This window comes from Stylophora pistillata, chromosome 5 (genome assembly GCF_964205215.1).
Source record: "Stylophora pistillata chromosome 5, jaStyPist1.2, whole genome shotgun sequence".
NCBI classification, from domain to species: Eukaryota; Metazoa; Cnidaria; class Anthozoa; order Scleractinia; family Pocilloporidae; genus Stylophora; species Stylophora pistillata.
Genome location: NC_142523.1, coordinates 18,536,804 through 18,560,715, shown reverse-complemented (window position 1 = coordinate 18,560,715; position 23,912 = coordinate 18,536,804). Strand labels below are relative to the sequence as shown.

The 23,912-nt window shown below is 38.8% G+C and overlaps 1 protein-coding gene and 1 pseudogene across 8 annotated transcripts in view; one reads left to right on the top strand and one right to left on the bottom strand.

Moving 5' to 3' along the window:
• LOC111331019 (furin-like) overlaps window positions 1-23,912 on the top strand; it is an 85,154-nt gene that overhangs the window by 31,868 nt on the left and 29,374 nt on the right. For 7 of the 8 annotated variants that reach the window (XR_016002144.1, XR_016002143.1, XR_016002145.1 and 4 more), the window contains 3 exons: window positions 10,871-10,975; window positions 16,966-17,094; window positions 23,038-23,111. Coding sequence is in view for 5 of the 8 variants with exons in the window: in XM_088762245.1 (XP_088618371.1) it covers window positions 10,871-10,975; window positions 16,966-17,094; window positions 23,038-23,111 (308 nt within the window). In the remaining 3 variants the exon portion in view is untranslated. The remainder of the gene's footprint in view (window positions 1-10,870; window positions 10,976-16,965; window positions 17,095-23,037; window positions 23,112-23,912) is intronic. The other variant, XM_088762243.1, reaches the window with a different exon arrangement.
• LOC148730652 (uncharacterized) lies at window positions 1,864-3,415 on the bottom strand (annotated as a pseudogene).

Sequence of the window (23,912 nt, the reverse complement as noted above, 5' to 3'; positions counted from 1 at the left end):
AGCTGCTGCCTGTTTCAGTTGCTGCCATCGTTCCTTGGTCACTGACAATCACACCCGGTGATCCACATCCTCCAGCTCGCTTGTGAACTGGCTTGCGTTAACCTTGGGAAGATATGATTGGCTGAGTGTGTCAGCAAACAGCATCTCCTTTCCTTTTTTGTCCTTGACCTGCAGGTTATACTTCTAGAGACGCATCAGCATCTGCTGCAGATGCTGTGGGGCAGATGCTAAGAGTTTGCTGAAGATTGGCTCCAAGGGCTTGTGGTCGGCCTCTACAGTGACTTGGTGTCTTCCATACATGTACGCATCAAACCGGTCGCATGCAAATACTATTGCTAGGAGCTCCTTTTCGATTTGAGCATATCTTGTTTCTGCTGGTGTTAGCGCCCTTGATGCATAGGCAACTGGTTGTCCCTGCTGCATTAGCATCACCCCGAGGCCTGACTGGGAGGCATCACACTGGAGCGTAACCTCTTCCTTTAAGTTGTAGTATCTCAGCACTGGGGTCTTTGTGACCGCTTCCTTAAGTTTCTCAAAGGCTGCTTGATGAGTGCTGCCCCAGACCCAATCTACATCCCTCTGTGTCAAATCCTGTAGAGGCATGGTGATATCTGATAAGTGTGGGAAGAACTTTGCGAGGTACTGGGCAAGCCCCAGCAGTCGCTGTACTGCTGCTTTATCAGTAGGTACTGGCATCTCTGTCATGGCTCTGACCTTTGCTGGGTTGACTTGGAGACCTTTGTTGGATGCCATGTGGCCAATAAACAATACTTCAGACTGCTGCAGCTTGATCTTCTCTGGATTTAGACACACATTCCACTTGTCGCATCATTCAAGAAACGCTAACAGATTTTGGTCATGGTCACGCGACGCCTCCTCATATGTCTCCCCATAGCCTACCACTATAAAATCATACGCCACTACCTCAATGCCAGTCAATCCTTCTATTAATTCATACATCTTATGCTGGAAAACCTCTGGTGCCGAAGAAATTCCAAATGGCATACATCTCCAACGATAGCGCCCGAATGGTGTCTGGAAGGTTGTGAGGTAAGATGATTGTTCATCAAGACTAATATGCCAAAGTCCGTTGCGCACATCTAACACGGTGAATACCTTAGCCCCATGCAAACGTGTCGCAATGTCCTCCATCGGCATCTCGTACTTTTCTCGCTGTATCGCACAGCTGCGGTCCTTCGGATCAAGGCACACTTGGAGCTGACCATTCTTCTTGGGAGCGACTACAATTGAACTTATCCACTCTGTGGACTCCGTCAAAGGAGCTATCACTTCTTGGGTCACCAGGTCATCCAACGTTTCTTTGAGTTTCGGTTGTAATGCCACTGCAACCCGCCTCGGAGCATGTTGAACTGGCTGCACCGTGGGATCCAGCCTGATTTTGTATTCACCATCCAAGTTTCCGACTCCCTCTGTGAACCCCTTTGGGAATTTTGTTACTAATTCCTCTTTGGATAGCACTGTGTCCTGAGCCTGTACTGCGTACACTGGGGCAGTACCGGTCTCCGGCTTGTTTTGGTGGTCGTTGTCCTGATACACTAAGACTCCCATGCCAATGCACGCCTTGCGGCCAAGTATGGGTCGTATGTCATCGTTGTCCACAAGACGGCAGTCTAGTAAGAACGATGAACCATTTCTCCATACACAGAGGGGTAATCTGCCAATGACCTTTACCCTGGAGCCCCCATATGACACCAGTGATGTTTCCATTCTTTGAACTTTTTATAACTTCTCATCCTTTGATGCTTTCTTGTATATGTGCAAGGGTAGAATGTTGGACTGAGCACCCGTATCTGGCTGGAAACGTATGAAACTGCCAGACTCAAACTCGAGTGTCACGAATTGTTAGTCATCCAGCTTTAAGGTCGACACTTCGTCTGCCTGATACATTTCCTCTGTGTCTGGCTCGCAGTCATCCACAGCTTTCACTTCTTGACGACACTTGGAGGCGAAATGATTCCTTTTTCCGCAGGAGTGGCAGTCCTTTCCTTGGGCTGGACATGATTCCCGATTTTCCGGATGTCTGAATCCACAATTCTTGCATTCTGGACCTTTGTGTTGATGTTGTACTCTGCGACGTGGAGGCCATTTGTTTTTTTCCGCTTTCGCTCTGGATCGCTACCGCGCATTTTGTTCATTTTGGAACCTCCGATCTCTCCAACCATCTTCATTTGCGTCCGCATGCTTTCAGCTGCTCGGCAGATCTCGTCGGTTTTGGCGAGTGTTAGTCCTGCCTCTTGCAAAAGGCTCTCTCTGACTTTCCCATCATTAATCCCAAATATTAGACTGTCCCTAAGAATTTCATCCAGCGTGATCATGTTAAAATCTCATCCTTCAGCAAGCTTCCGAAGAGATGTCTTGTAGTGATCATACGACTCACCAGCTTCCTGCATTCGCTGATTAAACCGGTAACGTTCGAATGGAACGTTTCTCCGTGGCTCACAATAATCCGCAAATTTTGAAGAATGGGCTCGATCTTCTGTTCTTCGCCCTTGCCCCAACCTGTAAACGTAGAGTACACGTCTCTTGCTTCTTCCTCAATGCAATTCTCAATCAGCAGATCCTTGATTACGAAGGTCTTTCCACTCTTCTCATCGAAGTTGAGTCAATCATTAATAGCCGACCTATCACACAGGTTTCAGAGGACCCAAAGGATCTGGAAGCCTCGTCTCCCAGCCACCTACTACTGCTTAGATCAGAAGTCCCCCTCACACCTGGAGTTTTCCGGAAAAAAGATCTATATCCAAAAGGAAGATGGCGTCAAGTCCAATATTTAGCTGACCAATTTTGGAAACGTTGGTCGAAAGAATACCTTCGACTTCTCCAAACAAGATCGAAGTGGCATCAGGAGTGGAGAAATTTGAGCATTGGTGATATAGTCCTCCTAGTAGACAACATTTGTTCACAAAATGCATGGCCTCTAGCCCGGATCGTTGAAACTTTCTCTAACAGTATAATTTGAATATATCAACAAAGTTGAAATGGTAAATTGGCCACCGTTACGATTATAAAAGCTGAGTAGCTTAAATCGTAACAGTGAATAGCTTATAATCGTAACAGTGGCCAATTAACCAATTCAACTTTGGTGATATATTCAAATTATTTCGTTACCCTCACCAACGCAGCCCCAAACAGTTTCTTTAGAAACTGTCAGCCATCCCTAACAGTGACAGATGTGTCAGAAGAGTCAAGGTAAAAACCAAGGGTGGAATCCTGATGCGACCCAGCGACAAGTGTGTGCTGCTAGAAGCTGACCAGGAGAAAACTCAGCAACTTGAATCAAGATTAGTTTAGGACTACGGTTGGAACCATTTAGGTTTAGTTAGTAAACACAATGCTACCGGCAACTGGGTGTACTTACTAGGGCCGGAATGTAGGCTCCAAATGGACATTTCATGATTTTAACATGACGCAACCCTTAGTTGTTACCAGGCCGAGTGAGTGATCTTGTTCGGCCATGTGTATGGTGAATTTTGTTCTGAAGATTGTGAATGTGAATCATTTTCATCCTATCAATTTCGACGAACATTTTTGAGTTATTTTTAGAAGGAACCCTCTGATTGTTTGTAAGTGTTTGACATTTCAATTTATTTTAACTTTGTATACTTTCATTTTGCTTTATTTTGGTTCGCGTTTGCAAGTTTTGATTGTGTAATTCTACTTTCAGAAACATTTGTATGCCATTTATTTGATGAACCTGGATTAAAGAATCTAAAATTAACCGATCAATTCAGCGGCTACATCACTAAAAAGTGCACATTGAATTTAGTGATTCACTGAGATTCAGTTTCTAGAGGTCTATGTTAACCCAATGAAATTCTTGTCCAAAGAAACCTGAAAATATGACATTGCCAATTTAAAACAGTACTTAGTCCCGAGAGGCGTTTCCAGCTGTCTATGCTTTTGGAATGAGTACATCCATAATTCTAATGGGAGTTCAAAAACTGTACCATCAAAACAGAGAGCTGAGCACCTAAAATGATGATAATTAAGCTAATCATGTTAAGTCATGCCGGTCTCCTCTGCCGTTTTTGTTATTTTTCTCTTATCATTTTGGTCTTCTGGCAGTCTACATCACAGAGAAGTATGGCTAAGATCCTGAAGAACTCATGTGGTGGGTTTTGTGGCTGGAATTTCAACGGTCTCTGCTGAAAATTCAACATTTATTTCTTGGTTTGTTCCAACTGTGTGTTGTGGTTATCCAACCATTTTGCATATGAATGTTGGGACAAATTCCCTATGTAAGGAGCTATTGTCATCCTTGCTTGGAAGCATTGTTCATCGCAGCTGTTGGTAGCCACTTAATTCATGGTGGCATTCCTGTTTACTCAAGAAAAATATTCTATCTACCACTCAAAGATACTCGCTTTTATCATAGGAAGACTAAGAAAACATGAACTCCATGTTTATAGCATTCAAACTCATCCTGGTCGCAGCAGCTTCTCCTTATAGGTGGGGATGTCTCTTAATCCTGGCCCTTCCACCAAAGACTCTCACCTAAAATGCCTATCATTAAATGTAAAAAGCCTAAAAAAGCAAATACAAGGCTCAACACAGCAAAATGTTCTGCCAGATCCATGCATTTCAAAAGCTGGTAGACAGCAATACATAAGGCATCATTTGTTTTACTGAGGCTTGGCCTAAAGACTTCTCCTGGACTCTGAGATTTCGGAGACTGGCTACACAATATTCAGATATGATAGAGCTAAACTTGAAGGCAGGGGTATGTTTAGCATCAAAGGACAATCTTGATTGCCATCGCAGATTTGACTTAGAAACAGTTGGAAGTGTTCTGCATCGAATTAAACCTTGTGTGTTCTGACTTGTAAAGAAGTAATTAGTGCTATTTATAGACCACTAGGCTTTACACCAAGCAGTGATTGTCACTCTGTCACTGAATTTACATCTCATCTCAAAAACTGAGCATCTCCTCAAGAGCCATTCCTTAATCCTTGGGGACTTCAACTACACGTAATATTTAAGTCAAATTACCAGTGGTGGCAATTTGACTTCGAGTGGTGGCGAGTTTTGTGGTAGCTTTTGTTGTGGTGACAACTTGACCAGATACCCCTTGAACATTTCTGCTAAAACATGAAAGCAGATCCATCATATTTTCTCTTATCTAAAGTAAAAATATGTAATTTTATTTATGCTTTAAAGCCTTTTCAGTAAGGCTACTTACATTTAATGCATTTGCAAGAGTGGTTGAATAACATACTTAAACTACTGACTAATTCTATAATGGCAAAGTTTTGGCCTACTTAAGAGCCACCAAATGTTTTTGTGATAATTGTACTTGGTATTTCATTCTATTGTAGAAATAGTAGTGGGAATTCGGAAGATACCTCATCATAGTACCATGGAAAACCTCCAAACCCCCAGTTTGGACGAAATCAGCAAGGAGGAGCATATCCTTCAAAAGCTTTGGTTTTCACTCTACCTTGCTGACAGCACTGTGCACAGGAGACCCAAATTTTACCCACACCTCATTTTGTCTCTGTTCTTTGTTTAGACCTTCATGCTTGCTTGCTGAAAATAACTCAAACTCAGGCCACACATGAATACCAACCACATGGTAAATAATAGATTTCAACTTCTCTCAACAGAGTTTTGAGTCCCCATTGTGCATGGCAGCACTCCACCATAGGTAACTAATGACTAAGGAAATCCAAAGCAAGAGGTCTGCCTATTCTTTCTTCTTTAAAGCAGCTACCAAATTCCTCACTGACTTTGCTTAATGCCAAGGATCAAAGCCATGCTTTATTTGGGGCATTTCTTTCCACTTCATTGCAGTAATCTCAACTTAGTCCTTACAACCTCACCTGATTCTATAACTGACTTATCCATTTTAGAACCTTTTTCTGACCACAGTTCTATCATATTCTCACTCTCTGGTAAACCTTATGTTCAACAGGAATTGCAGAGACTGTTCTATTGCTATGGCAAAGCTGATTGGGACCATTGCAATCCTAATTATTATCCTATAATCCCTGGGACTGCGTTTTCTTCGATGATAACATTTATCAGAATTGGGCTTGCTGGAAAGACCTACTATTCACTGCAGTAGATGAATGCAGTCCTAAATTTAAGGGCAACAGGAAACCCAGTGCTCCCTGGATCACCAAGGAACTTATTGCCTTGTGCAAAAAGAAAAGATCTTTGTACAAATGTGCTCGCAGAAGTAACAAAGCAACTATTAATATATTGGGAAAAATATCAACAACTGAACAATTCTGTGAAGAGTCTCTGCAACACAGCTTGATGGGCATACATTAACAAACTAGCCTCTAATCTGAAAGAAATTGAAAACCGAAAACCTTTTTGGAATTTTATTAAGTCCAAGAGAAGAGGCACTAACAATCTTGTTTCATTGAAAATCGACAATGCTGTTTGTGACAGATAACCTCTGTATTGCTCAGTGCATGAACTCCTACTTCTCCTCTGTGTTTACCGTCAAAGATTATCATAATGGTAATTTTCCTACCACAGATTGCATTGCTGTTGAGACTCGAAAATATCTATTGTAGTGTTAATGAAGTGAGATGCCTCCTTTTGAAACTCAAGCCTAACAATTCCCCTGGGCCTGACAATATTGCCCCTTGCATTCTGAGAGATATAACCAACTGTGTTTCGTCAAATGTGAAACTTTACGCTGACAACACAAAGATCCATCGTCAAATAGTCGACCCTATTAAGGATCCTCAGCTTTTACAAATAGATCTCTCTAACCTAATGGAATGGGCATGCAAGTAGCAGTTACGATTCAATGCGGACAAGTGTGAATCCATGCGTAGGTAATTGTGAAGAAGAGCTCCCCAAAAAACCTGTCGGCCGACTGTCGGCCGACTGTCGGCCGACAGTTGACCGACAGGCGGCCGACAGTCTACCGACAGGTTAAGAAAAAAGAAAAATTGTGTAAAAAACGAACAGTTAACGTGACATAACAATCCGTAATGGTGATGTATGACTCGACAGACTTCACCTACTTACCGATCGACGGCAAAGTTGGTAGTATGTAAAGAAACGTTTCTTCCAAAATGTTATCAGATGCGTATAGGATATATCACTTGCGTAATTTACAACACACCAGACAATCTAAGAATCGCATAGGAAGATAATTTAATCGAAAACTCGGCCAAAAACTCTGAAAACCATAAGCTACGTATCAATACAAACACTTTCGTTCCAATCGCCCAATCTCCTTTAGGAGCCACCAAATCTTGAAAGTCAATTGTCAACGTATTAAACATGTTGGATGTTGTATCAAGCGAGGCACGATTCTACGAGTGAAATATCGGATCACTCAACGTTTCTGGTAAACCAGACCAAAAACTCTTGATCTAAAACGACCACGATACCTCGTTTTGCCACTCTGCGACAAACGCAAATTAAAAAATTAATAATTTAAACCCATATGCTTTTGTAACGGCAAACTTAGAATCCCTAACATTGTGTGATCGTTTCACGGACAAGCTACCGACAAGGTACCGACAGGTTACCGACACATTACCAACAGTCGGCCGACTGTCGGCCGACTGGCGGCCGACAGGTAGCCTATATTTCAGGCAAAACCTGTCGGCCGACAGACGACCAACTGTCGGCCGACTGTCGGCCGACAGTCGGCCGACAGACGACCAACTGTCGGTCGACAGTCGGCCGACAGTCGGCCGACAGTTGGTCGTCTGTCGGCCGACTGTCGGCCGACAGGTTTTTTGGGGAGCTCTTCTTCACAATTACCCCATGCGTATAACCCATACATGCGACAAGTCTATTACGCAATATATGTTACATAAAACTTTGAAAGACACGAAGAGCTTCAAAGACCTAGGCATCACAATATCGAAAGATCTCACATGGGCTAACCATATCAGCATAGCTGTGAACAAAGCTAACAACCTATTAGTAAGGTTAAATCAAACGTTCTGTTGGCACCACCAATGTAAATGTTTTCTCAATGCTCTATCTCTGGTTCAACCAATTCTTGAATATGCTGTACCCGTCTGGTGCCCTTTCCTCCTCAAGGACATTTGCGCCTTGGAGAGTATACAACGAAGGGCATCTAGATTAGCACTTAACCAATGCAAAGGAGAAATGCCTTATTTTGACTGTTATAAATTGTTGAAATGGCTGTCGTTATCTGATCGTAGAATTTACTTATCTTTAATTGAGTGCCACAAGTTCGTCTTTGGTTATTATCATTTGAATTTTTATGATTTCTTAGAATTCTCAAAAGTTGGGTACACAAGAGCAAATCACCCCTTTGAATTGTATGTTAAAAGCGCAAGACTCAATTGTTATAAGTATTCTTTTTTATTAGTCAGAATAGTCCCAATATGGAATGATCTTCCAAGAGACAATTAGTACAGGCTGAAAGCCTTCATCATTTTTAACATAAGCTTCATCATTATCTACTTATAATAAATTTGAAACTAGAACCATGCTTTAATTAATGTCTAGATTTTTGAATGATGGAATTGTTTCATGTTTTTATTTAGCATTTTCTATTTTCTGTTTGGGAGTTTTAATATAGGGCTAACCAAGATGTTTTTTGTTAACACTATGTTTTCCCTGTATATAAGCTTGGTTACATCTTGAATAAAGTTAGTATGTTTGTTTATGTTTGTTTATGTTTGTTTTTGTTTGTGCCTATTTTTGAAAGAAAAAAAATTCCTGGTATAGTGATCTGCTGTTAACTGGAGCTCTTGAGTAACTAAGTTGAGTGTGGCTCCAAGCCACCTGACACACACAAACTTGATGCCCACAGGAGGATGTAATCGCTACTTCATGGAGAAGGTCATGTAGGGTTTATACAATCATATTCATAGTTAAGACTGGAAGGCTTGGATTTTAACAGTATGTGGGTTAATTAACTCACACACATGCAATGTACCTGCCTATAAAAGTATTTCCATCTGACCTGTTTGTTGCTAAGATATCAGTTCTTTAAAAATTGGCCATCTGTCACCAAATTCTGCGAGCACTGTTTCAGTCCTTCTCCATACAGTTGGAATTGGCCACCTCTGACACCTGTACCTCTGAAAACAAGATTTCTTGTAGCTGTTCCCCTTAAAATAGGGCTCCCTTGCTTTTTCAAGGATGCTAATTTCACACTGGCACACTTCTGGCATCTTTGAAAGCAATGCTTCAGGTGGCTATAAAAAACAATGGAATTTCTCTCTTTATAAAACTCTTAGCTTTCCTGGAGCCAGTTTGTTTCAGATTTTTCATGGAAAACTGGATCTTCGTCGATGATTCCACCTCATCATCAAATATCCACCCCTCACTGGATGTATCCAAATCATAATCAGTTGCTCTGTCATCAAAATCACCATTCCATTTCAACATCAGATGAATTGGATTCTGGTAAATATTCATCCTTATTAGTGGTGGGTATGATGTTGGGCTCGGGTTGCATCAATTTTTTCTTGCAACAGGTGTGGTCCAGGGGTGTCTTGTGTTACAAGCTTGCTCTTTTTACTGACATGGCATGAGAGTAGTTTCAATGAGCTCTTTGTGCACTGTTTGTGTCTACACACTCTTTCACACCTTCAACCATGCCTTGTTTAGTGCTTTTGATAAAGTAGTCAACCACAGCATTCACCACCTGTTTGGAAGTCAAAGCACAGGCAGAGTTGAATCAGCACTGGAATAAGGTCAGAATGGTATGTTTCTATATCTTTATACCCATTCACATTTTCAACAACCATCTCATCTGCCAAACTTCCTGTGATATAGATTGGACTGTTTGGGGTGCCTGATTAACTGAAACTATTTGTACTTTAAAGATTTGGTCCTACAATGCATTTTTCCGTTTTTGAGAAGTATGGGTTGTCATTATGGCCACTTCGCCATAGCCTGTAATTGTTTTTGAGAATCGAAGTCTCATTGTTTCCATTATTTTCTTAATCAACTGTTAGTTGGCATATTTACTCTTCTTTTGAGCTCCAAAGGTCTACCTTGATAGGAAAGGAATGGAAGGTGTGAGGAAACATTTATTAACTTGTTATGGACTTCTTCACAAACTTATAACGAGTATTTTTGTTTCACTGCAAATTGTAATTAAAAGGTTTTCCTTGAAGTCTCATTCCTTTCAGAATATCTACATTTACTTTTCCCTGCACACAGAGCAATGGCCTCCTTGGCTCATCAGGGAAAGGAAAAGGCTTGCAAACATAAAATTTTGAAAGAAAATCTGACTACTTTTTCTGACTATACATCTCACCCTGCAACAGCAATGATAGAGAATGCACCAACAACTTGGACCCTGAGGGACCCGAGATTGGGTTGGCCAGTCCCAAACTATCATTTTGGATGCCAGCATTAGCAGAGTCACATATTAATTGTGTTAAGAACAAAATACATGAAATTCAGGATATGCTTATCAAAATAAAAAAACATATTTGCATAATTATAGCAATTGGACCATTTTATTTTTTAATTTTTTTTTTCAGTGTGGAAGTTTCTAAACCTCCCCACTTACAATTTTTAAAATGTTCTAGTTGTATTGATTAGCTAGCATTGGCTAGAATATATTTGATGTTTATGGCTGATGGCTTAAGTTTCCTAATTTTTATTGGCTGCCTTAACTGTCTGATCTGGCCGGTACGCTGTTAAGAACCAGTCATATGCAAGCATTTTGTTATTGGCACAATCATTAACTAGTTATTGGACACCTTGAAAACTTACAGTGTCCTTTGAAACATTCAATGAGTCCCTTTTCCTTAGTTTAGTTGTTGAAATGCTTACCTTGGAATACAGTGATACCTTGATGGGTAAAAGAGATTTGAAAAGGGTAATGAATTAAAAGCAAACAAGGGTAATTTTTTTTATTAACATTTGTGTGTCTTGTTAGGTAATTTGGGCAGAGCAGCAAGTGTTCAGTAAATATGAACTCTACTACTCCCCTCATGATGGACTAAATTTTAATGATCCAAAGTGGCCATTACAGTGGTACTTGGTAGGTAAAAAGATTTCAAAATTACTTCTCTATTATACCATAAAAATCAGCTCTTTAGGATAAAGTGAGTATTATGTAGTTTCTATGGGATTATCTGACTTAGTACATTAATTCATAAATAGATGATTGGAACACATGAGAACATTTGAAGAGAATTATCTTGAAGGTTCGGGTTATTGTTTCGATATTGAAAAGTATGGCAATCTGAATCAAAACAGAGCTCTTGAAAGTTAAAGGGTCAAAGAAGAAAAACACTCATTAAAATTGACAAATGCCCATGAAATTTGAACTCCGCTGATGCCACAGATCAGGAAATGGTCAGGAAAGATTATCCTTTCACATCATAGCATAGTCAGTCAAATGTTACTTTGTTTCAGGGAGAACTGAAATCCAGGAGAAAAATCAGGGAAAGCATAAGCTTTAACATCACACCCAATCAATTTGCCAGTCTTCAATGTTTCTGAGTGCTTTTTTAACAGTATCATATGGGCTGAATAAAGACTTTTTGAAGACAGTGGATGCTGCAACTTAATTTGGCCTTTAGGTTACATTTTGACATTTAGTTGTTTAGTCAAGCAAATTTTATGTTTATGAGAGAAAAGTCATACAAAGAATATTACATTGAGTTCCAATGGCCAAACAAAATTCTACTTTTAACATTTAAATCATCACAGGACACCTAATCGACACAGCCATTTGACTGTGTGTTTGATAGCCATGTTTATGGGCAGTATGAACTGTTAAACTGAAAATGTTTTAGGCAACACAATAGAATTTCCATCCTCTGAGATATTCTGAGACACCACTATTCAAAGGAATGAAAAAGGGAATTTGCCTTCAACCAAACCAAGGATCCTTTCATTAGGTTCTCTTTCCTTTAATACAATGTGCAATGCAGGTGAGATAATATGAAATGTAAAATGTGTCATTGCATGTTTATACCTACACCATATATTCCCGATGCTTTGTTCTGACTTTTAGATTTTAGCAGAAATACAGCTTGTAGGTTGCTTAAAGTTATTAAGAGTAATTGGATTAGTATTAAAAAGCTGTGTGAAGGTCTTTGTCAAGAAATTTGTCTGTAGGTTTAATGGAAGTTGCCTTAGTTTTCAATCAAATGGCAAGCTCTTGATACTTAAGGCAGATGTGTCTTCAGCTTAGAAGTGTCGAGTATTTGCAACAATAATTAACCACCAGAAAATCTACCATAGTTAGGTCAACAGAAAGGGATGAGTCAACAGCAATACTGATATGGACACATGGGAATTGTAGAGTTAAAACTTCAGTATCTCAGAGTATGTTTATTTAATCTTATGGCTTGACATAAAAGCAATAGTTTGCCATGCATTTTACTAGTTTTTAGAGGAGCGTGAATTAAGTTTAGGAGGTCTTGTGTCTGTTGGGCAATAGACTCCTACTAGGTGCACAATAGCATTCTTTGCTTGAAATTATGTTGTTACTAATAATACACTTCTTCAGCTTTTCAAACCGATGAATTTTTGCATTTGATCAAGCATGTAGTGCATATATAGAATTGTTTTGTCTTTCCAAAGCTGTTCATTATGAACTTTTGATCGGTATGAAAACTTGAAGAAATATGGTTCTTTGTTTTAGCAAAATAATGCATAGTGCAGGTGAGAATCTTTGAGCTCTCCAAGAAGGTTCGTACGACAGTTTGATGAAACTTAGAAAGAACAATAAACGAAATTCAGTGATTTAAGTTTGCATTACTTAGCACAATACTGTGGAATACATTACTTATATACACAAAAGTTATTCAGTGGGGAGACCATATAGCTAAGCTTCTTACAGCTCGTCCCTTGTTAATGAATATTAATAACTATAAAGCTACTCATAATTATATAAAACAAGAAAAATCAAAAAGGAAACAAAAGAAAACGTTCATATTGCTGGAAGCAGTACAATGGGGGTGTTACGGAAACTAAGACCTAAGACCTAAGACCAGTCTTAGTTTTTGATACTGCAAAAACTAAGACCCCCTAAAATTGAATCTGTCGAAATATAAAAGTCAAATTGTAACCAAAACAGGTCTAATCTGTCAAATCATCTCCTGTCCGATCCTTTCCGCCATGTTTTAGGTCAAATTTAACAGTAAATTTAGGGGTCTTAGTTTTCATAAATTCAAAAGCTATTAAGACCCCTCTTTCTGTAAAATTTCTACAAAGTCAAGTTATGACCGTTCAAAGACTATAATCTGTAAAACAACCAAAAACTACTATCATACTTGACGATCAAGCATGCGAATGACTCAATCCGAGTTTCGAATTATGCGGATGATAACCAACTAACTTCAAGTGATTAGCTCCAAGCAGGTTTCAGGCTGTCCTCATCCGAGACTTAGGAGTCACCTCCAAATGGTTTCGTGACTGTGGTCTGACCCTAAACTTGGACAAATATAAACTCCTAGTTTTGCCCAAGTGAAAAAGTGATCTAGTAGAACTGGATGTTGATGGTTTTCAAGTCAAAGCGACCGATAATGTGGAACTCTTAGAGGTTGTAATTGACAATAAGTTAAATTTTAAGAGTCATATGTATATATATATATATATATATCTAAGTTAATTAAGAAAGTAGGTAAACAAATTGATGTACTTAATCGATTCAAACACATTTTTTTGTTTTCGTCAAAGATATGTATATCTAGGGCATTTATCATGCCTCACTTTACTTATTGTAGTTCCATTTGGAATAGCTGTCTCAAAGAAGATAGTGACCGATTAGAGAGATTACATGAGAGGGCCCTTAGATATGTGTTTAATGACTTTTCCAATGGATATGTTGAAGTTGTTGATTGTTGAAGTTCATTTATTTGTTTAAGCAGGTTGATTTATTGGCAGCTGTAATAGCTGATGTGGACCTGCTGTCCTAACCCACCCATTCCACCCCAAAGGAGGACATCCATCACACAGTAATCTCGTGTGTGGGAAATTAACGTCTCCTGCCCCAACCCTGCAGGAGACGGGAGCTCCATTTATTCATCCCTATCCGAGAAGACTAGAATATCTAACCATTTCTTGATGTTATAGAAAGGTAGCAAATTCTTCTCAATTATTTTAAGACCTTGAGTGTTGGTCCGGCCGGGGCTCGAACCCTCGACCTCCCACACGACAGTCCAGCGCTCTTTCCATTGAGCTAACCGGGAGGCAGTTTATGATAGTTATATGATAGTCTATGTTATAAGATTGGTTACTCATTAAGTTGTAGATGCATGGATACAAGATATGCTTTTAATAATTTTTAAAGCCCTCTATAACAATATGCCTCAGTATCCAATCTTTATTTCAAGTAAGAGAAAATAAGAAAAATCTTAGGGGCAAAAACAAACTTGTTTTATCTGTGGCTAAGACCACAACTTACGGCCTTAAATCAACTTCTTACATTGCTGCTAAGGCTTAGAATGCAGTACCTGGTAAGCTAAGATTAAATGGCCGAATTTGGCCCTTTCAGGAATGAGATAACAAAACTAAGTAATTTTGAATTTTGTATCATCATTATATTTAGGCTTGTATTATTTTTAAACTCTGTAATTTTTATTCATGTATTTTCCTCTGGTATATTAGCATCTCTATTGCTACAGGCCTAACAAGCCTCATTTTCATCTGAGTTTAAATAAAGTCATCTATCTGCACCAAAACCTAGCATGTGGGCATACGTTATTCAGCTCCGTCACAGGTAATGCTATACAATCACAGAGACACGGAGAATCCCGAAGAAAAACATCCATGCAATTTTATGATTTAAAGGATAGACAACAAAATTTAAGAGCAATAGGGGTAGGGCATAATTATTTTCAGTGTACAATTATATGTAGGTAGTGTATGGCTTTCATTGTTTGAAATTGTTTGAAGAAGTGAATCATCTAGCATGCATGTGATATTAGGATTTGGTATTTTCTGAATTTTAGTCTTTGAACTGTAGTAATTCGACTTTGTAGAAATTTTATAGAATGGTTTGGTGGGGGTCTTCGTAATTACAAAAACCAAGAGAAGTCTAAGTTTTCGAAATTACGAAAACTAAGACCCCCAAATTTACTGTTAAATTTGACCTAAAACTTGCATTGGTGGAAAGGTTCAGACAGGAGATAGATTTGACAGATTAGACCAGTTTGGTTACAATTTGACTTAATATTTCAACAGATTCGATTTTAGGGGGTCTTTGTTTTTGTAATCTCAAAAACTAAGATGGGTCCTAGGTCTTAGGTCTTAGTTTTTGAGGATCATAGTTTTCGTAACACCTGCACAACGGTGGGCATAGGAGAGTCCTCTCTTTGTTGCATCTGGGACAGAATGTTCTCCAAGTTCTACTGTCAACATCATATAGAAATAGAGCCTAATTGTAGTTTTGAAGTAATAAAGGTTTAAATGAAGCTAGAAATAATTATGTGACCTGTTCCTACCTCAACAGGCAGAACATTTCATTTGGGGCACCCACATGAAAAACGAACATTGCCCTTAGTGATATCAGTGCTAGCATTGCTACTCGATGATCTACGAAATCTTGTTGATTGTGTAGTTACAGGCAGAGCTTCCCTATTTACAAAAATTAAGTTATCTTTAACTATACAGAAAAAGTATCTACATACTTTTGTTTACTTACTGCTTTTTTATAGCGCTCGTTGAAGCTGAAGTGCATTTTTTTGTTGTTATGTATGTGTTTGGTGCTTGTGGTGAGATTGATAAATTAAAGGAATGTATTATCTGTTTATAAATATTGGTTAAGAGTCAATCCATCAATAGAGGCCGTGGCCACATTTTGTCTGCTGTACTACTAATTGTTGTCAGAGGATATGTGAGGTTGAATGATTGTGCAACACAATTTATGTAGGAAGATGGTGTTGGTGCCTTTTTGACCTGACTGTTGTGGTACTTTTCGATCTTTAGGTATCTTTTCCTTTTATCAAGTGGCCGTTGTGCTTTTTGAGGGTCCTCAAAATTGGATTAAGCTGCTTCTGTTGATACTATTTAGATGATGTTCTAACTAATATGACCTTTCTAATCTTGCACGCATACCAGTGCGGGTCTTGATCCAAAAAATTTACTTGGTTAAGTCCTGTCTCACTAGCATGTTCTGATGCCAATGACTTTTTTGAACTTTTAGCACTGCTCTCCTTGATTTTCCAATGTAGTTTTTGCTTCATTCTTAGTTTAAGAATGCCCTGTCCTGTATCTTTGACTCAGTTGGGGCTTGCATGAGGCTGCTTCAAGTGTACATGTGTTAGTGCACAGCAGGCAGTGGCAAAGAAGCTTAGATTCATCTTGAAATTAGATGGAATGGTAAAGGATTTGAAATAATAGAAAGCTTCATGCAGATATCTTTTGTAAAAATGAAGTGGAATATTCATCAGAAAAAAGAACTGTTTTCAGGTATTTCTCTCCTTGAGGTATAATAGATGGTTCAGTTCTATAGTGTTTTAGGTATAAGTTTGCAAGGAACAGTAACTACGTGTTTCACCTGTTCTTTAAACTGTCCATGTATACCCTGTATAGGCTAGCTTTAACTAAGGAGATTGGGCTTTCCATGGCTTCACTTAATCATCAGTAGACTCGCGGTATTGAATGCCCTTAGTGTTAGCAGGTGTAAGTGTCATACAGTCAGTAAGACTAAAGTCATTCAATGCATAAAGCAGGCTGTCTGGCATCTTTATATTCAGAGGTTTTCAAGTTCTTAGATGTTGCAGCTTGCAGGGAATACAGTGTAGATGGCCAATGGAGGAGTTGTTCATCAGTGGCCTAGCTCCCTTAAAAAATATCTCTGTGCAAGCTGAGGTTACATGTAGCTTACCCATGTATATCTAACAGTGTACATTAATTGTTAGTAGGCATTAAAAGGGCCGTGGATCAAAGTTTTCTTGTCGTGTTTACTTTTGGCAAAGTAACAGACCTTAAGGAAGCAAAAAAGGCTAATTAGCTGCAGTTTGAATAAAGTGAGATACACATGGCCACTGATGTGACAGTTTCTTTGATTTTTAGGAGAGAAATGATGGACCTTCTTACAATCTGTTAGAGGTTTGGAAGATGGGTTATACTGGTAAAGGAGTTGTCATTGGTGTGGTGGATGTAGGACTGGAAAAAGACCACCCTGAAATAGAGAGAAATTTTGTGAGTACTGGTAAAAAAAATTGAATATTAATAGCTATTTCCAAGTTCTTACCAAGAATCACAAATAAATCCTGATCTATTTGAACACTTAGGAGCTACACAGAAAAAGAGATTCTTTACTTTAAGACTGGTATTTTCCCTGCGATATCAGCAAAGCTGTGGACAGTGCACTGTGGTTTTGGGTCTGTCACCAGATTATGAAGTTGTTTTTAAAATTTTGAATCATCTGAAGACTGTCACTCAATAGTTAGGCCCATGCTCTTTTGAAACCTAAAGCAATAATGGTAAGAGACAAATTTTAATACTTTTCAATAGTGGAGATACGAAGATCACGCAGTTGCTTAAGCATACTTCTCCATTAGGTGCAATGTTGAAATATCGCCGTCAAACCTATTTTAAGTGGTCACCTAGGGGATTGGTGAGGTGACCACTTAAAACAGGTTCCACAGAAAAGGGGTATTGTAAAATGAAAAAAGATGCAATTTTTTGTTGTAATGGACCACTGCACGTTATGTACAAAAACTTAATCAGAATAAGTACCAGTAACATTGATTTTGGGACATAAACATGGAGAAATTTTACTTAGTTTTTCATTTTAATTCTTATTTCTATCTGAGTGGTTCCTCTCTGAGTGACAGTTCAATACAGTAAAAACTTACTTTTGGACTCAGTAATGGGTGACCACGACTACTTAATAGAGGGGAAAATTTCAGAACTTTGAAAATCGACCCCTTCACACACGGTAATACAGTGCTACTAATACAGGTAATACAGTGCTACTAATACAGGTTTGACCATGTAGTTCTGAATCCTACAGGGCAGGAATGTTCTGTTGGCTTCTGTAGCTTTAAAATATTCCATGTGTTTTTAGAAATTACAGTTTTGTAGGGATAGAAGTGTCTACAACAGAAAATAAGCTTATCTTCTAGGGCTATAAAACTTTTTAGTTTCTTCAGGTAATCTGTTGTTTGTCATTACTTGTCAATCTTTCCCCGTTTATTTTGAGAACAATAATATGTTTCTTCCTCCCCTCCAAATTCAATGTGCATGGCGCTTGCATCCCTTCCCTGTCGCCCTTGTTCAAAGCCTTTCCAATAAGTATTGCAGGGCAAGAGGTTTGCTTGTCAGCCCGCAAAAAGTAAAAAATTATCTTTGCAAATCACCTAGTCTTTCCTTTCATCAAACGTCCAACCACCTTACCAGCTTTTGTAACACTCACAGCATACTTGTCAACAATGTTTTGTGGTTCTCGTACTGCCGTCAACTCCTCAAAAAGTTCTGGAGACTATAATTATATCTTGATATATGTGATATCCTTTGATGAAAGAATCCAGTTTGTAACTGCCACAGTCCTCGGATGTTTTTGAAGGAGCCATTTTGTTCCTAATGGTTTTGTTAGCATACAGATGAAACTTCTCAGGTAGGACTTTTATTTGAAAATTAATAAAAGACCGCCTATTGTCCATTGTCTTTTTAAAATAAAGTTTGTTTACTGTAGTGGTGAATTTGACACATGTAAAATAGCAAGTGGAAATTTTAAAAGCCCTTCCTGTCTATTATTTTCGGTTACTTAGGGGTAACAAAAAAAAAAGCAAAGACAAGATTTCTGTTGCTTTTAAGAAGGGAAAAAAATCCTGACACTAAAACTGAAGAAAGCAGGCTCCGAAGCCCTCGACAAGTCAATTAATTCAGTGAAGTGGTGAGGTGCTTAAAGGAAAGGCTAAAAGTTTTGTGAATGAGTTGCAAATTGAAGATTTTAAAGGCTTGATGGCTGGAAAGTTCGCCACAATGTAACATTTAAAACTGTTGCTGGTGAAGGAAAGTCATGCACACCTGAAACGACAGCTTCTTGGTACATCCGCATTGCAGGTAAAAACAAGTTGCCAAACAGTAGTATCTTGGCAGCTGTGAATACGCCCTCAACCGCCTGGAATAAAGTGTCTGAAACGACTATAGAGAATTCTTTTAGATGCGCGAGTATTTCACAACAGTGGCAGGGATCTGCTGCAAGAAACAGTGACGACCCATTCAGAGATCTGAATGAAGAGCTTGACGCCCTTAAAGAGAGCTCCAGATGTCATCTCTCTTAAGGTTGGTGCAGCAAGCATACTCGAATGTGACATTATGACGTCCTCACTCTCGACTCTGAGGGGCTGTCAGACCAAAACATCGTCACAGAATTTTGTTCTCTGGGTGATACTGGGGCAGGAGACGATGATGACTTGACTATCGAAGAACCGCCCCCACCCAAAAGACTTTCCAAACATGAAGTGTCGGCGGCAATTGATGTGCTTGAAACACAGCTTGTTTTTTAACAATCAGTTTGTTGACTTTGAGTCCGGCATTGAGAAGTTGTGCAACACCACTGACAGAAACAGAATGGCTGCTAAACACCAGTGATAGGACGGACTATTCTTCAAATCAATCATGTGAATAGATTTTTCAACGAATGTTAAAGTGAGATTTAACGCTAAACATTCTGAAGAGCAGCTACTTCATATTTCATCCTTTTGTTTTGTTTTGTTTTTGTTTTGTCGTTTTTATGCTCTTACTTTGCTAAAAATCTTACAATAAAGCGTGTGAAAGCATAAAATCTCTTTAATCAATTGTCTCTAGTCTTTTTGTTCATAATCCCTATAACTCGAAACCCTGAAAACTTAAAGTAAATTCAATTCTGCATGGCAATTCGAGTTACCGGGGTTGAACTGTAATTGTTTCCCTACTCAAAACTGGCTAGGTCAAATGACCATCAAAAACCGCATGTCAAGCCGAGCTTTAATAATTATTCAATTTAAAGGAAATAATTTATAAATCGCAATCAGAACAAACGCAAATCAAGTCTTCATCTTGTAACTAAATTAAGAAAACTTCAACGTAAACTTACTTGTGTAGTGGGTCGTTACACTTAACAGATTAGCAGATTTTTTTAACAGATTCTCCAGGTAGGCGGATTTTCAGACGACTATAGAATAACTTCTTTCTCTCTTTGATTCTTCTGAAAAATTGGTTTGAAACAAAATAACCTTACGTTTTTAAATCAATTTACAAAATAAATGTCTGTCAATTCTTGTCATTTAATATATCTATTAATAAGAGGTGATGCCCATAATATTTGATAAACGAAACAGTGATAAATTTGTCTTATTGGGAGTTTAAATAACCCTCGTGGGGCCTGACACAATGGCCAGACATCTCTTAAAAAATCATTGTGCCCTTATTTTTATCGGGAAGTATTTGTTAGACCAAGATATTCAGCTTTCGGTAGTAAAACCATCGAACGAGCTACAGTGAACTTTGAACTCACCACACACGGTCTGGTATGGTTACATTAAAGAAATAGAACAACTGAATGACAGTCAATCGTTCTTTTAATCAACTGAAACATATAAATATAGAATATCACTGGTGGCTCAGTAAAGTTCTTCTGCCAAGAAAATTTTACAAGAAAACTCATTATTTGACGAGGGAATTCTGCCTTAAATTGCACACATGTCGGTTTTCAAGTGCAATTTAACACGGAATTCACGAGTCAAGTAATGGATTTTCCTTGAATCGCAGAATTGAATAAAAACAACTTAAAATAGAGAACGGCATCACTTATAGTTGTTATGTATCCGTAGCTGAGAAACAGTATCACTCAGCCTTGTTTTCAATCACAATTCTACGCTAAATACCTCGCTTTGTTAACCAATTAGAATGTGAGATTTTATTTAATGATGCGATTCTATGTGAGACCAGTAATGCTCATAGCTGGAGCTGTGTGGAACTGATTGATTATTCATTTATTTGGCCTGACAGCATTGTTTTGTTTGCATTTGTGCTTTAATAAAAAAAAATGGGAGAATAATGAGGAAAAGGTAAAACTTGAAAAGGTGCAGTCAAAGAACAAATTCAGTCTTCAACCTAACTCAGATCAGAGAAGATGTTCCTTTCTCTTAGCTTGTATTTAATCATACATTTGCTTTAGCTTGGTGAATGAGGCAGTGCTTTCAACAAAAGGAATGAAGTGAAAACTGTAAACACGCACAGTGGTTGTACAAAAGAGAAATCCCTGTTTGATTGTGTGGAAATGACTGTCCAGTTCTTTAGTAACACCCTGCTAAACTATGAAAGAAATAGTTGAAATTGATAAGGTACCATGCACCAGGTGCCTTGTTTTCTTGACTTAGTTTTAGTTTACTGGATTCGCCGACAGGCAGGGACACCACGACAGCTTGTGCCAATTTACTGCGGGCCCAGTAAACCCACCCATCCCACCCCCAGGGGAGGACATCCACCACACAGTAATCTCGTGCGTGAGAATTTAACGTCTCCTACCCCCAACCCTGCAGGAGACGGGACCTCCATTTATTCGTCCCTATCCAAGAAGACTTGAAAATCTAACCATTTCTTGATGTTATCGAAAGGTAGCAAATTCTTCTCAATTATTTTAAGACCATGAGTGTTGGTCCGGCCGGGGCACGAACCCTCGACCTCCCACACAACGGTCCAGTGCACTATCCATTGGGCTGACTTCTTTGCTGTTGAATCATATGATAAGGGGTGGAGAAGGTATTCCTTTACTGCCCACACTCTGAAACACTATTGCTCCTGTTTGCTTGGGTACAAAATCATGTCTTTGTTTTTTGATGAAATCAAGGACAAAAATCCAAGGTACAGTCTCAAAAAGAGTAGAAACAGCAAGGAGTAATATTCATTAAGGGCAAACACGTGTACCTCTCAACCTACCAAGCAATGAAATCACTTTTGTTCAACTTAGTGTTAGTTTTAATTTATTCAGCATAGGCTTGTTTCCAATTCAAGGTAAGGTTGCCAAGGGACTCTGATTACTGGTCACAGGATTCAGTTGTAATGGCATGCATCCTCATCGGGCTTTGTGAGTGACCTTGAGGTCTTTTTCATGCTCACAACTGCCAGCATGCTGAGCGGTCCTCAAACCCACAATTCTTTTGCTGATGATGATATTTTCTGAAGAAATTTTGCCTGCAATGGGTGAAAAGTGTACCTCCTTGCAAGTGAACTGTACAGTATGGTGTAGAAATGACCTGTGATGAAGTTTTAGCGGAACTACCATATTTTGAACTAAAAAATCTGGAATGAGTCAGTCAATGAACAAATTAGGGGATTTTTGTATAATTTTTGTGGCTACTACCTTCTATACAAGAGGAAGAAAAGCCAAACATATTACAGGGATATGTGAGGGTAAGAAGGTTACAGCTAGTAGAAGCCAGACTTAAAGCGATTATGACCAAATTTCATTTATGGTTTATCTCAGAGTCTCTTTGTTGTTTGAAATTCGCACTAGAGACTACTGGGTGCAGCATGCACATAAGAAAGAAGAATGTGTTTAAAAAAATTATTTTTTGGGTAACAACACCCAAGATGTAATTTTCTCAATGTTAATTTCTGCGAGGCTACGTTCAAATCCCCTCATCATAGCCAGTAGCTCACACAATTGAAAAAACAAACAAAACTAAATAACACAAACCTTGCCTTGTAGGAGAAGCAAGCAAATGTAATGAGGGTATCATAGAAAGTTTGAAGAAAAATCTTACTATCGAAAATGGAGAATTATACTTTTCAGATAAGCAAACAGTTTTTAACAAAACCGAAGAAATAATCTTTTCAATGCTTGCTGCGAAACTATACAAGACAGTGATTACTTCACAAAGGCCTTTCGTGAATACGTGGTAAACAAATAAAAAGACTGTTTATGTATATTTTGAAAATGGTTTGCAAAAGGAGTTCTTTGGGCCCAATAACAAGGAATTTAATATGTCAGGTTTGCTAGCTGATTCACAACATTCTTAGACTGGGGCACTGGGAAACCAATTGCAAGGATCACTTGCTTTGATCTGCAAACAATCAACTATGAATAGTAAGGTAATTTCATTCTGTGTTTTACGAAAGGTTGATGTTGATGTCTGTGTTTTGTCTTTTCAGGATGAAGCAGCAAGTTTTGACTTTTTGGAGGGGGATAAAGATCCTTCATCAAGTGATGACGCCGTTAGTGTAAGGTACAGGACCACTGTCATCTAGACAAAAAGACACTGTGATAGACTGATACTCGAAGCATGGGGTCAAAAAGTCAATTAAGCCTAGCCTATTTCTATGGGATTAAGTGAACCTCTGACTGAGCTCTTCTAAGTCAAATTAGTTACATCTTGATATGTCTACAATGTGAATTTTCCCCGTAGATATAGTAACCCCCAATACCTATGCATCTGGGTATTATTGATTGTAATACGATTGCTTTTTCTGTGGCATACACAAAGTGTGTAGCCACATTATGGCACAATCGGATTCATTTATTTATTTATTTGTCCACGAGAGTCAAGTGCCTGTCACATGTCGTGTGCCGCACCAGTCTGAGTCAGCCATCTTGGTTGAAAGCGAGATCTCGAGTAATTTTTCCTTTTGATCGTATCACGAGTTAGTGCTCCTGACACACAAACCAACACACCCAGACCCGGCTTAATTGCGTTCGTAATTACTAAAACAAGGAATGACCTAAAACCACCTACAACCATCTAAAACGACCTAAAACCACCTTCAGAATGCTATTGTGACAATTTGTGACAATTTTATTGACAAATTTCAATGTAAATGCGCACCGGAAATGTTGTCGCATGTCGCGCATGTCATGACCAGGAAAAAACACAAAGAGAATTGTTTACACAGGAGCAGCACCAACAGCCATGAGGTTTTTTAAGTAATAGATAGACTACGTTTTTGAGGCCAGAGTTTTCGAGGTCTGCGTTTTTGCAGTCTGCTTTGAGGTCAACTAGACACCAAGCAGGACCCCCAGTAGCAGGAAA